This window comes from Pleurodeles waltl, chromosome 6, assembly GCF_031143425.1.
Source record: "Pleurodeles waltl isolate 20211129_DDA chromosome 6, aPleWal1.hap1.20221129, whole genome shotgun sequence".
NCBI classification, from domain to species: Eukaryota; Metazoa; Chordata; class Amphibia; order Caudata; family Salamandridae; genus Pleurodeles; species Pleurodeles waltl.
The window spans coordinates 1,664,909,703-1,664,924,261 of NC_090445.1; the positions used below are offsets into that span (position 1 = coordinate 1,664,909,703).

A 14,559-nucleotide genomic window follows, 5' to 3' on the forward strand; every position below is an offset into this window, starting at 1 on the left:
GAAAATTACTTTAGGAAATTTTTCACTGTTAGGACATGTAAAACGCAAGGACACATGCCCTTTTTCTGAATTACCATGCACCCTATCCTATGAGCATTCTGGGCCTACCATAAGAGTGACGCTAGTATTAAAAAGGAAAGTTTAGGCCTGACAAAATAATTTTTAGGTCTAGCAAGCCATTAATCTCTTTTCAAAAGAAAGTGACTGCTACTAAGGCAGAGTTTGAAAATGCTGTTTTTGTAGTATGGTGCGGGGGGGGGGGGTGTTTGGATAGCGCATATTATAGCCTTTTACCTCAGCCCTGCCAAGTTTCCCAGGTCCATGCATGATGTGCTGCTCCTGTCCAGGTATTTTCTTTGAATTCTGGGATGTGTAGTCTTGTTTATTTCATTATAAAATACAACTACAAGTCCCAGAATTCAAAGGAAAAAAAACAGGACTGAGCAGGACATCACGCATGGACCTGGGAAACTTGGCAGCTATGTTACCTTCAAGAATCAAGTCTGCATAAAGGGAGAGCCAAGTAATGTAACAAGCAATACAATTATTTTTTTCTTCTGTCCCCACCCCAAGTGAGACGGCTGGCTTTGCCAATGCCTGCATTATTGTTATACCACTTTTTATTGAATTTTTCAAATTCTCAACTTTCTTTTCCTCCTTTGAACTTTCTACCTGCTCCCAAGAGCTGCCTGCGCTTCTCTGTCCTTCTTCTATTTCCACGCTCCAGAGCGAGACCGGAAAATGCGCTTTTTCCTGTGCTTTGACGTTCCCGGAAGTGCTGGAAACCAGGAAATACAAGGTGCCGCTGCCGGCCAGAGCTGTGTGCGTGGGAGGCCGCGCCCGGGCCCGCCCCTCGGAGCTGGGTACCCGCGGGCACGAGCCATGGAGAGCACCACCCGCAGCGTTGCCTGCCCTGGGCCAGGCCTTCTTCCTTCGCCCGCCTCCAGGTGAGGGTAGCTCGGGCGCCTGGTCCAGAGTCCTAGCCGCGGGTGCCATTCACCGGCACGCTCCAGGGTGCTTCAGAGGGGAGCAGTGGTTGGGGGGAAGCCGGTGCGCAGGCCGGGCAGAGACAGGTGCCAGCCCTCGGCACCAGGAGGATGGAGGTGGGGTGGCTGCATATGAGCAGGGAAATGTACCAGCCGAGGTAGGTCGGAAGATGCCCCGTGGGAGGAGCGGTAATGGGAAGACCTACGTCAGCCCGCAGGTCCACGAGAAAGGAATACTCGAGGGGGTGCGCAGCTGTGCCCCGAGCGGCGGCAGTCTGAAGCTCTTGGAGGGTAAGCGGAGGACTGTACAAGGGCAGTGCACTGTGAGCCATGTCCCCAGGAGGCATCTCCAGCCTTGATGGGAATTGTGGCCATATACCTGCGACAGGGCGTGAGCACCTGGCGAGCTGTCTATAGGGAAATACGCGCATGGTACTGCTTGCAGGAGGCTGGGAAGGTACAGAGGTGAATGTTAGTTTTGAACACAGACAGTGAATATCTAGGTAGGAACTGCTGTGCAGGGACACGACATATATGACTGCAAAGATGGTTTCCCGTGTTAGACTAGTGTGGAAAGAAGGATGTGTTCACTTCAGTGATCTATGGAACCCAGTGATCTGGGGTGTCAGAATGAATATATATGCATGAACTGAACAGCGGGCTAGGGAGTGAGTCACTCAGTACAACGTGAAGTAGGAGTAGCGAGAACTTAAAGTTGAGAGGCAGGTGTATATTTTCTTTGATCTGCAAAAGTGATTATGGCCCGGCGTTTCCAAGGTTAACCCCAGAAAAGGTGGTTCACAAAAGCATTAGAGGTTACGCGATCAGCACAAACGACATATAGCCAATAGCGGAAACCAGGCCTCGTGGATCACAGGACTGATTATTCTGTTTACGGAAAAGTGTTATACCCCCACGAGCACATATTTGAATCCCGCGTTTGGGTCCACTTAAACTTCCGCCATTCCAAGGTAGATAAAGTGAGCACCTTGAGATGGGTAATACACATCCGTTATCTGTCAGGAGCATCACTAGACCCCTCTGGGGAATGATGCGGGCTCTAAAAATAGGCCTGTTATTTTAAGCGTGCACACTATTCTCTCATTCTTTCCGGTCGAAGCACAGCATTGATCACTTGGTTGCTCCTTGGCATGCACACTTAGATCATGAAATTCTCTTACAGTTACCACTGCTCTCCAATTCGAGGCAGTTATCATGGTTGTGCATCACAGATTTTTTTATTTTTTTATTACATGCATCCCTTTGTTCGTATTGGAGATTACCTTAGTTTTATTTTGAATGTTGGCATGTTGTCTGAGCTCAGCAAAGGTAATTTCAATCTTCGTTTAACTACTGGTGTGCATGGGTGTAATGAAGGACATGGAATGTATAGGTTTTCCCATTGCTGAAAATATCTGTGTATCTAGCAAGGCTCAGCCCATGAGGCTGGGTAGATACCTCGCATGCTGAGATCTGTGTTTAATGCAGATCCAAGCCATTATAAAAAGAATTCAAAGGATTGATTTGCCCACCGTATTGAGGCCTGCATCAAATTTAAAGGTCTCGAGTGTTTTGAAACCACTCCTTCGCGGTATGGAGGCGCGGGCAAACAGTTCACTGACAGCATTCCGAGACACGTGCCAAGAGCACTAGGTTCACAGTAGGCTGCAACGTATGTACTTAAAAATCATGCTACCTACTCCTCCCGCAAACCTGCATTATGACTTAAACAATACAAAATTAAGCCAGTTCGCAAAGCTATTTTCAACATGGTACTGAAACCTGTCATGCCTTAAACCATGTATTTCTTTCGCTTAGTTATGTGGTACAGGCGCCTTTATTTTCAATTCTCCCCTATGCGTTCGTAGGTAGTTGTCTTGTGAGATGACATCAACGCGTTGCAGAACTTTTTCGACACCGTAGAACCGAAAAGTTCGACCAAAGTTAACGCACGTGACAGTAATTCACATTCTTGCCTAGTGCTCTCTAAGCTCTTGGCAGAGCGAGACAATTCTACGTTTGTGGTCTTGGCCCTCACTATCCCAGAGTGCCTGTTCACTAATTAGAAGTGTCAGTATTCTCCTGTTTAAAGTGCTCGGCCTCTACTCTTTTTAACATTTAAAAGACAAAAAAGTGCAGGTACTCTGTACATGAATGTGCCCGCCCATTCAAAGCACTGCTGAAAGCCAAGGAATACACAGCTTGAGAATGGAGACGCAGAGCTGAGTATCTTGCAAAAAGCAGTACCGTGATGGGGATTGGGCACTGGCACACCACTTGCTACCCCAGACAAGGTGTTGAAGTGTTAAAAGACCAGTTTTTGAGCGCTCCTGCCTCACGGATGCTGAAGCTTCAGTGTCTGTCTCTGCTAAATTCTTTACGGGAAGCACAGGAGGGGCAGTAGTCAGGTGTCCTGGAGTTCCTCACACGTGGTTCTGCAGTGGCCAGGGGGAAGGGTCTTGGCGCTCCTCTGATGCTGCTAAGTTTCCTGGGATCCGCTTGGTGGGGAGGGGTGTAGAGGGCACCCTCCTGTTGCTGGTCCCCAGTCTGGGCTTGGGCCTGCCTGGGTCACTCCAGCATCCTCCTCCTCATGCCGACTGTCTCAAAGAGTCAAACTCCTTGACTTATTCCGGTGGCCCATCTGGCATACGTAGATAACTCCCTCACCCTGTACATGGGCTACAGCCCAATCGGCACACTAGGCATCTTCCTGGCGGCACAACCTGGCATACAGCGTCCCTGACTTCATACTGCACACAGGCTATGGCTCGATCATCATGGAAGTAATCTTTATGGTCACAGAACCTGGCATACATTGTGGTCGCTGATTTCATTCCTGCATAGGGGCAATGATCTGGTTGGTGCAGCAAAATTCACAGCGGCCCTCATCTGACATGCAAAGGTTGCTGACATTTTCCTGCACACAGGCAACAACCAGAGTGGTGCAGCAGCCATCTCCTCACACCTCGTTACAGGGATCCAGTTGCAAGGATTTCCCAAATGGTCTTCGCTTCCTTTAGCACTCTTCTTTTCCTCACAGATCACACTTGTCTTGGCAGGCACTCGTGCTCCATGGGTAAGTGGTCTTGGATTCCCTGGGTGATGTCCCCTCACCCAACTGGGAGACTGGCAGGCCATGGCCACCAGTCCTGGTCACATGCAGAAATCTTGCAGAGCTTCTACAAACAGCAACCTTAGATGTATAATGATGAGCCTGGCTCTACTTTGTCCAGCGTTCCCCTCCTAGCACACAGGAATGCAGCAATCCACAAATCTGTCTGGGGGTAGGAATGATTACTCTACCTCCTCATGGCCTTTTACGTAGCCTTGGGTCTCCCAAAGTGGATCCCATAATCTTTCATGTATTGTACCATTCTAGGCCCACAAAAACACACATGCTCTGTGCAGCCCTACATACCAAACTGATGTAGGACAAGGGCAGGGCCTCTTGAATTGTGCGAATAATCAGTTGTGTTTTTCCCATAATTATAGGTATGCCACATATGCCACAAAATTCGTCATCAACTGCATAATCAGCAGATTTTAACCAAAAAAGTAGTTTTTAGCTCCAGTGGTTCAGGTGCATGTGTTCCCATGCTGTGGAAGGCCCTTTGCAAAGGTTTACAGCTCACCTTTCTCTTGCTTATTGCTATATTTGGGTGTTAAATGGTACCAGTGAGATGTAAGCAATTGCAGACAAGTGTAAAAATGACTAATGAAGTAACACTATCAAAAAATGTGCCTGATTACGCCGGATAATTTCCCTTGCTGTATAATTTACTCAACCATGTCACATAATTTGTCCCTTTCCTGCCACATAATTCTAGTGATCGAGGGCAAGTTGAGCACACAGCAGTGGAACCATAATATAAATAATTGAGCCTGTAGGCCTCATTCGAGTGACATGGTAAAAATGCTTGTTCCCTCCTACTGATCACTACATGGTATGCTGCCACCACCTTGCTCTTTAACTCCGGGCAAAGGCAGTAGCCTTTCCCCACTATGAAAGTAGCGCTATTGGTGAGCCTTCAGCTCCAAAAAGATTGCAGTCCATGAGACAAGCCTGTGTCATGGCGCACCCATGATCAGTGTTCGGCCATGATGACAGAACTCAACATCAGGGATCCATTACAGTTTAGGTACTCAAGGCAGGGGTACACAGTACTTTTTTTTTTTTTGGCCTTAATGAGATGTAACACATCTTTCAAGATGCTCATCAGAGGCGATAGAGGTATGTTGGGAGGCCATTTCACAAAGTGTCCTCTTCATCTGAGTAAAAGAGCACAAAAACTTAGACTGTTGTTCAGAAGTTGGTTACATGTAGGGAAGGTTTAGATTATTTTTTTAAATAAGAGAGAGTCAGGTTTATGCTGTTTTGCTTTTCTTAGCTTTGTGTACTTCCAAAGAGAGGTATATGTGGAGGACATATTGATGTGATTTGCGTTGGCTGTCAGTTGATGCACTACTACATCCAAGGTAATTTAGGATATCTGGTCACTCTAGGGGTTTGAAGTGGCTTTTCTAAGGATCCGTTTGAGTTGGACATTTGGTAAACCAAAATGTATATTTGTGGACATTCCTGAGCTCCTCGCTGATGCCTTTCTACCAAGTATGGAAAGGAAAACGGATCACCCTCTGTCTCACTATGGGTGAGGGGAAGGGCTTTCTCCTCACAGATCTTTATTCCTCATAAAGGAAAAAATCATGCTCTTTTGAATCTGAGGTTTGGTTGCAGAGTTCTCCACTACAGAAAATTACCTTAAGGGTAGCAGTATGGGCTGAAGCTGGATTGGTACTCCTTTAGAAACAAATTCATGTTGATCCTATCTTGTGGTTGACTTATACCTCCGTGATTTTTCTAGTGAGTTGGTGGGTGATGAGATGGTGATTAGTGAGATTGTCTGGGTCCATAGTGCTTTCTCTTTCAATTGGGAGGAGGGATCTGTCCTGTTCGGAGATATATTTTGGGAGTTTTCTGTAAGTGAAGAAAGCATCAACGATGTTGAGGAGATGGCTGATGGCATCTCCAAGCAGGTACTTCACACTGCTGTACAAGAATATAGTCTTTGCGAGGCGTAGGCTGACCACAAAGGGTGAATGTAGTCTGTTTGGGATTGTTGATGTGGGTTCTGATTTCTCATCCACATTTGTTCTCTGAGGGTTTTAGGGATCATGGCGTTATGGGTATGGAGGATCCTCTTTTTAGTGCTGTGCAGAGGACTGCATAATCATGTAGGTCCCTATTATATGCTTCAAGGAATATGTTGACTTCTGATTTGGGCTGGTTGGCGAGCTAGATGAAGGGGATCGCAAAGTAGTTCAGGGTTATGGGGCCTGTATTTAATTGAGTTTGAAGATGTTTTTGCAGTGGATAGTTTCTGTGATATGCTGCTTGATAATCTGCGTCTTTAGAAGAGTGAGCAATGATTCTTTCTTGTTCTTAGGATACAGTTTTTGGGAGGTTAAAGTCTCGCAGGAATGTAATATAGATGTGCTGAATGAAGGCAGCAATGATGAGGTCTGAGATGGTTTTTTTTTTGGTAAAGTCGTTGCTGTGGTGAGGGATGAGTAGATAAGATTGAAGGTACTTGAGAAGCAGAAGGGAGAAAGTGGTTGATCAGGAGCTGCAGAAAAGGACTTTAGGGTTGTTGTTTCCCTGAGAATGCAGAGCCAGGTACCCTTATAACTGATTGCAAGGCCTCCTGTGTCTTAGGTGTCCAGTTAGCCTGGTGTACAGTGTACCCGAGGACATGAAGACATGACTTAGACCGAAATCCATGTACTCCGTGTATGTTTCTTTGATGACGAGTGCATCCAGTTATGTGCCAACCTGTTCTGAAGCTGTTTTGTAAATTATGTCCATAGTGATCTCCAACCTCCCTAGTATAGATTGGTAGCAAGCTGTATACAGTCCTGCTGCATTGTATTTGTTTCCGTAAACGAATAGCTTGCATTTTCTATGTTTTTCAGTTTTTCATTGTTTTTTTTCAAGTATTGGGCTGTTTAATTAAATATTCATCCCAAAGTCAGGATTACCTAAATTCTTTGACTGCCGAAATGCTGCTTGCTACAATTTTGAGAGGTAATTGGGCGTGAGTCCTAACTTTTTTTGTGCCTCTCATATTTATGTAATAAAAAATGTATTTGTGCACTCCCATGCTTACACAGCCTGATAGCTGTTATCTCTTTTTAGGTAGGATCTTATCCGAGTCTTCAAGCTGTTACTACACCACAATGCTCCTTGGATCCATCTCGTATTGAGTGAAAGCATCTGCTATGATCACAGCACACGATCCCTTGGGACTCTGTAAATGGTGGGGTGCCCGATGCCTGTCATCCCCATTCCTCGCCGAGTTCGTTCGTTCCATGGTCCCCACACTACATGCCTGCACGCCGCCTGCAGTCCAATAAGGACCACTAACCTTGTGCGTACCAAGTACAGCAACTTTGACATCTACCTAAAGTCCAGATGTATGTATGGGTTTATACGTTTCCTCCTGTACTTCAGCTGCAGTCTGTTCACCTCCATACTATGGGTGGCCCTTTCCATCCTGTTTTGCCTTCAGTACCTGGGAATGAGAGTATTTCTCCGTTTCCAGTATAAACTTTCTGTAATCCTCTTGCTGTTGGGTCATCGGCGAGTTGATTTTGCCCTCCTGAATGAGCTGCTCATTTATGGCATCCAAGTGACCATGCTGCTAGTAGGCGGGCTCGGGTGGTGTTTCATGGTTTTTGTAGATATGTAAATAAGGTGACCGCATGTAAACAAAACGTTGTAAATTTCAGAAGTTAAATTTTCTTTTAACACTTAAATCTATATATATTTGCCCGTAAAATATTGCATTTGATATATTCAACGTGCCAGTGACACAGATTACCATATTTCAAATGCGGTTCCTTATGATAGTCCTCATACACAATTATAATCCTATAAACTTGAAAAATAACCATCTTTGTAATGAGGGAATTAAAGAGAACAGAGAGAAGCTTTGAATGTTGTAAACCAATGACATATCCGAATAAAGGTGATGCGCTCAATCCAAAATCCATGCCTCCTGCTTTGTGTACGAATATAAACAAGCAATACCAATAATCAGTGACAGTGCCTAAATAATTTATTGAGGTCACATTACAGACAGGGCCACTGGAATTATGCAGCAGAAAAAGACAAATTTTATTAAACAGGATTCACTAAATTATGTGTCTTGAAAAGGGAAATTATGCTGCATAACGCAACACATTCAGTGTTTAGCATTACCTCATTATTTTTGATTGTGTACACTTGAGCACTGTCTGAGCAAAGGGTTCAACTCATTAGTACCACTTCCATACCCAAATACAGAAAATATAAAGATAATGTTAACCAGTAAGTCTTTGCAGAGGTCCTTCCACTGTGCAACAAAATATGTTCCCATGCTTTTAGTAACTTTTGATCCGTGTGTGCTAGAAACAACTTATTTTGTTGGTACCTGCAGAAGATGATGGATTGATTATGTGGGAAATGCTGCAAATCCATAACTATGCAAAAAAGGTCTTAGACGCAAAATAGCATAATTCGAGTGGGCCTGTGAATAGCCAACATTGTATACAATACTTCCAAGAGTGGACTATTGGTCTGCCCTTTCCACATGGTTGGATTGTTATCTTGTATAGATCTCTGCCCTGCTTGTCACTCGACGACTGACCTCCCTATTCCGGTTTGTCTCACCCACAGGAGCATTTTTGGCTCACCATGCTATGACTGGCTGATTAGCTGTAACATGTTGGTTTTGTTTCTTTCTGCGTCCAGGCTCTTCTTTGAACTTGGACACAAACATTGGTGCACATTGCCTACTGCTGGTATTGTCTTTACAAAGGCAACTGGCTTCTATATATCCAATACAAGCTGCACTACCTGCTTTTCAGTTTTGCTTTTTATACAGTTTCATACAGATATAGTGTTCCAAGATGTCCGCTATGTTGAGCCTGGCATAATATAATATGGTGGTGGTCATCTTCATATGCTATATCTTTCATTAAAAACTAAACAATAGAATTCACAGGTGCAATGTGACAGCCATCTTTGACTCCTGGAATAAATAATGAAAAAAATAAAACTCCAAGATTGCTACCATGTTGTCACATTGCTTTCATAAATAAAAATAAAAAACATCTTTTGGGTAAGTTGGTTTTTAAATTGTAAGTTTGAAAATGCCACTTTTAGAAAGTGGGCATTTTCTTGCTTAACCATTCTGTGCCTCTTCCTGGCTATGGAATACATATGTGGGTCAGACTGAAATTTGGGCTGTTTGTGAATTCACTCTATAGAGCCACGCAAAAGAGAGCTGAGGTGTGTCCTACATATCCTGATCAGTCTTCCCAGGTTAAAGTGGAGGGAGAAGCTTACACTTGCACCTGAATAGGGCTGTGCCTGTCCTCACACAAAGCAGTCTCCAACCCCACTAGAGTGTGTCTGGGGCCAGGACAGGGAGAGGCAGGGTCTTGTGCTATACAAAGACCTTTCTCTGAAGTTTGCCTGCTTCAAAGGCAGAAGTGAGTAATAGTATTGGACTGCTCACCCTACAACTTTAGAACACTCCTGGATCGAGGACACTGCCAGGTAGAAGATCTTGATGATTGAGGAGGGCCGGGCACTCTGCCTGTTGCTTTGGTGTTCTGGCCTGCTGCTTCTGCCCTACATCCTGCGTTCCAAGGTTCTACACAGGCTTGAACTGAGGTTGCCTCCTGTTGTGGAGTCTCGGGGACATCAGACTTCATCTGCTAGTGCCTGGGCTCTTCTGCTGAGAGTCCTGACTTGTCAAGTGGTGCCAGATAGAGTCCCTGGGCCATTGGAAGTTGAAGTTCGTAACCTGAGTGGAAATCCAAGCATCGGAGCATTTGTGGCAGAAAAATTCGACCCGGCACCTGTCTCTGGACTGCAAAATTGATGCATCACCTGCTTCATTGCGGCTCCATCGTTACAGTGCGTCTATATTTTCTATGCATCATCCCTGGGCATCAATTCTTCAACATCACAGCATCGACCAGAGGCTGCATATCTGGAAATCAACACATCATTCTCCTGCGGGGAAAGAATCAACACATCGCCAACCAGGTGGGGAAAGAATCGACTCGCGGCCTTACCTGCAAGTAAGGAATCAATGCATCGCTTGCTCTTTTTGACCGTTCACCTCGCTTGCAGCGTTATTTTTGACGCTTACAGAGTTCTTTGTGCTAAAACAACATAACCATTGACTTTTATGGATTAAGACTTAACTTTAAAAAGTGGCATCTTTTCTTGTGTCTGTTGGATTTTTGTTGTTTTGAACTTGTTGGGTTTAGGTAAATATTGGCTATTTTTCTAAACTGGTGTGGAGTTTTTTGTGGTGTTTTCACTGTTACTATGTGTATGTACAAATACTATACACATTGCCTTTGAAATAAGCCTGACTGCTTGTGCCAAGCTACCAAGAGGGCGATCAGGGATTATCTCAGGTGTGTGACCCTAAAAAGAGAGAGGGTCCATACTTGGACAGGGTGTAAGCTGACTGCCATCTAGATACCCCATTTCTAACAAAAGCACAAAAAGCGAGTTTCAACATGGACACCCAATACTATTGCCAATGCTCGCACCATAGCAGCATTGATAAAGCCAGTACATGCATCGACAGAGTGAGACACATTGGCTTGACAGTGCTCGCATCCTTCCTCACTCCTAACAGACCTGATTCCTTACACTGATATCTGCTCTTCCAGTTTGACCCACTATGTATTGGTACCCATGCTTAAAGGCATAGTCATTTTATCTGTGGTTTCCACCAAGCCCCCACAACCAGATTCACTGAGCCATTTCTCATTATTTATGAGACGGGCTACTGAAATGATTTCCTTTGGGTGGTCTGCATATTGACCTTTCATGAGCTAAGCACTACATCAGGCTTGTGATATCAAACCTAAGTGAAACCTCAGACCTTTGTCTTCCATTACATTTGTTTATGCAGTGTTTGTTATTTTCCCTTCTCATTTCCTCAGCAGGGCACATGAAGCTATATTACTGCTAAGCATCAGCCTGTGTGAAAATGATCCTTCAGTAACGTATAACCTTTGTAAGATAATTTGATTGTTGTCAGAAATGGGGTTATTAATTTGGGGAAGGAGAGGGGCTGCCAACTCATTAAACCCACTGTGGTTCGGTCAGAGCACGATTCTGAAAGATGCTCTTCTCATACCCTGGTAACTATGGCACAAGCAGTAGGCAATGCCTAGAGAAGTGTGTGCTTTTCAAACATTGCCAACAATTTTAAAGTAAAAAATACAACACATTAAAACTCCCAAACCAATTCAGAAAAATTTAATGAGCTAAAAGACGCGTATATTGTAAAAATAGGTCAAGGAGAAACGGGAAGATGGATTTTTAAAGTTTTGAGCCAAAAGCACCCTGAAAAGTCAAGCACTATATAGTTTGTGGTGGACCAGGGCCTATGTGCAGTTTCAGGCTGAGCACAATTTATGTAGCTTCCAACCGCTGGCAAGGCTTTGTCTAATCAGTCCTGCCCCCAAGCTGCTCAAGGCATGAAGGCAGGCTTCTCGGCCCCTGATTCCCCTCCATTCAAGTCTCTTGCAGCTTCTAGTCTTTTTTTAGTCAAGTGAGTTTTCTTGGAGTCAGGATTACGTCTGCTTTTTGTGTCCCTGAAGCAAGTAAATAGGAGGCCAACCACTTGGCCCTTGCACAGCATTCACAGTCCCTGATTGCCAGCAGGATTCAGGAAGTCGTTTAGTCCTTACATGAGTACTCTTCTTCCAGCAGGTGTCAGAATTTTGATTTCTTCTTCAGTCAGGGCTGGCTTCTTCAGATGAAGTTCTCTGGGCTGGGGGAGTGTTCTGAGAAAGTGGTGGTGGAGGTGCCAGATTCATCATGTCCACCAGTCAGTAATTGGGAGGAATTCTGCTGTTGAATCCTAACATGCTTTGTAATTTTCCCACCTCCTTTTCCAGCACTGCCTCTTTTTTCCTTATTGGAAAATTACATAGAACCACCTGTTTCAAGATCGCAGGACCCAGCTACCAGAAGGCCGGACCGTCTTCAGCTTCATGGCTATGCCTGAACCTGACAAGGTCAAAACTCCTTTTTCCTCCTACTGTGGCTTGAACCTAACATTCCTGGAGGGTCCTGGGGATGAATAGAAGACCCTCTCTTTTGCATTCAAAGTCAAAAGCGGTGGTACTACAGCTACCCTTTTTTTTTTTTTTTCTGCTAACTGTTCGTGTCTACTCCCAGATAGCTGATCTTTGCATCATATGTAATTTCCAGGGACCAGAGTCAACCCATTGCCCTCTGATATAGAGTTGTTACTTTTTCCAGCCAAATATGTGTATTATAGTTCTGGAAGTGTGATAGGTGGCAGGACTGGGTTGCTTGCCTACTGTTACTTGGGGCAGGCTGTCTAGGAGGTTCCTTGGAATGAATAGTAGCAGTCCTACCTGGCATCTCCAAGTCAAAAGAGTTAGGTCTAAATGGTCTGTATACCCTGCTAACTGTACCTAGCCACTCCCAAAAAGCTAAACCCTGCCAAGTGGTCAGCATTTAACATCCAGTAGCCTTCCTGGGCCCAGAGGAAAGTCATTTTCGTTTGAGTCACGGTTGAGAGGTCTTCAAGCAGAGGATGTGTATTTCAGCTCTGGATTTCAGGCGACCAAAATCAAGTTTTGCAAAGTTACTTTTCTGCTTAAATTGTCAAAATCGGAGTTCACCATTTAGGGCACAGTAACTTCAATATGTGGTGTGCCCTGTTTTATATATTAGCACCCTGACCTGTGAGTTTACAAGACAACTTTTGAGGTGACTTATGCATTTATAAAATAGACTTTTCCTATACGGAAAAGGTGTTTTCCCTGTCACAAGTCATTCCAGTGAATTTAAACTGAAGCCCTGCCAGATCAGTGGTTCTCCTGGTAGATCTATATTTTTGTTGCGTATGTGGTTGTTGTGAATATACAGTGTGGCCCTCTTATGACTTTTGAACTTTCCATGCAATAGGTGCCCTTAAGGCACCATTTACAAGGAACTTATAGTGATGTTAAATAGGCCAAAGTGAGAGTTCCAATGTACAGCACATGTTTTAGAGAGGAAGCAAAATTACTTTACTACTGTTTACCAGTGGTAAAGTGTGCAGAGTTCTAAAGCCAACAAAATTAGAATCCAAAAAAAGGAGAAAAATCTGGGTGACCATGCAGAAAAGGAAAATTAGCTTTTTTCAAACTTTTCTGCGTATTACAGTAAGTTTGGCAAGCAGAAAATGTAGATCTGCATTCATGTCAGTAGGTGTTCAGAAATAAAGGATGAACAGCATTGTGTTGCAACCTAAGAGATCTAATTCAAAAAAGCAATATTGAGGCACTTGCATTAGTCATTCGAGGGAAACAACTGGTTGTTGATTAAAGCCCTAAAATGGCTTTGGAGTCTGGGCCACTACAAATAGCCAATCAAGACAGCTTTTGTTCAGTGTTTAGTATATCTTCAGTCTAGGCTGTGGGACAGTTGGATATTTCTGACTTCCAAGTATTTTCCTGTGGCAATTATGAAATTGTACTTCTCTCACATTATTAAAAAAAAAACGCGCAGGTGACGTGACAGAAAATGACTCCTGTAGTGTTATGGCAAATTTCAGACAAAAGATTCTAAGAGTACACCAGAGCCCATGCTATATATCAGTCACACTGTTCCAGTTTGAGCCACTGCACACCTTTAAACAGGTACGCAGGGCTCAAACATGAACAGTGCTCTGGATTACAATGCATGGTCTGTCGTCTGGGTAGCCATGAACTCTGTCCTAGAGTGAAAAATGGAGCAGCTGCTTTAATCAGCAGCTCTGTGTTTCACTTTGCAGGCGTCACCCACCTGCACTTTAGAGAGGGGACCGAGATCCCCTTTGCAGGTGGGTGCAGTGAGTGACTGCACCCGTTTGCGGGTGGGGAATTCATGGAAACACCTTTGTCACATCCACCAGACTGCCATCAGGGGGAATCATTGACAGTGGGCCACCTTTTTGTGGCGCACTGTCAGTGCGGCCTCTGACGGCTTCTTCGCCTTTGCTCCCACTTCCATAATATGGTGCAGGCACGACAGCAAAGAGATTCCCTCATTTCTTTGAGGCCACACCCCCACTCAAAGGAATGCCCTCTTGAAATAGCAGCTGATTGACATGTGCGCTATCAGTATTACAGACGGCTTCACTTGCCTGTAGCGCCCCCAGGACACTTTGTGTAATATGGCCCAGGAAATCTACACCATTTGCAGGTTTTACTGAAGTCCTAAAATGCCTACCCTCTGCTTGTGTTGATTGTTCATCAGGTGGAAAGTTCTTCATGTTCAATTATTGTGCAACTGTGCATTTTTCTTTTGCATTTTCACCCTTACACCCACCCCCTTGTAACCTCTGAGTATTTTTTCATGCAACTGGAGAATTCCTATCCCTTGCAGACCATTTACACGTTAGCTCTCCAACATTTCTAACCATAGACACACTTTAGACAGTAGCAACTTTACATGGGGAAACTACATAAAGGGGGATATAGAAATGCCCAGAAACGTAGG

At 44.5% G+C, this 14,559-nt stretch overlaps 1 protein-coding gene across 4 annotated transcripts; it reads left to right on the forward strand.

Annotated features, from left to right (window-relative positions):
- The first annotated feature begins 757 nt into the window (after positions 1-757).
- Positions 758-8,031, forward strand: TMEM250 (transmembrane protein 250). 4 transcript variants are annotated; one of them, XM_069241630.1, is made up of 2 exons: positions 758-947; positions 7,180-8,031. In XM_069241630.1, the coding sequence occupies exon 2, from the start codon at positions 7,298-7,300 to the stop codon at positions 7,730-7,732; it is 435 nt and encodes a 144-aa protein (XP_069097731.1). In that variant the 5' UTR covers positions 758-947; positions 7,180-7,297; the 3' UTR covers positions 7,733-8,031. The 4 variants fall into 4 exon arrangements, with proteins under 4 accessions (XP_069097731.1, XP_069097733.1, XP_069097734.1 ...); XM_069241632.1 differs by having other exon boundaries at positions 7,184-8,031; XM_069241633.1 differs by lacking the exon at positions 758-947 and adding an exon at positions 954-1,144.
- The last annotated feature ends 6,528 nt before the right edge of the window (positions 8,032-14,559 follow it).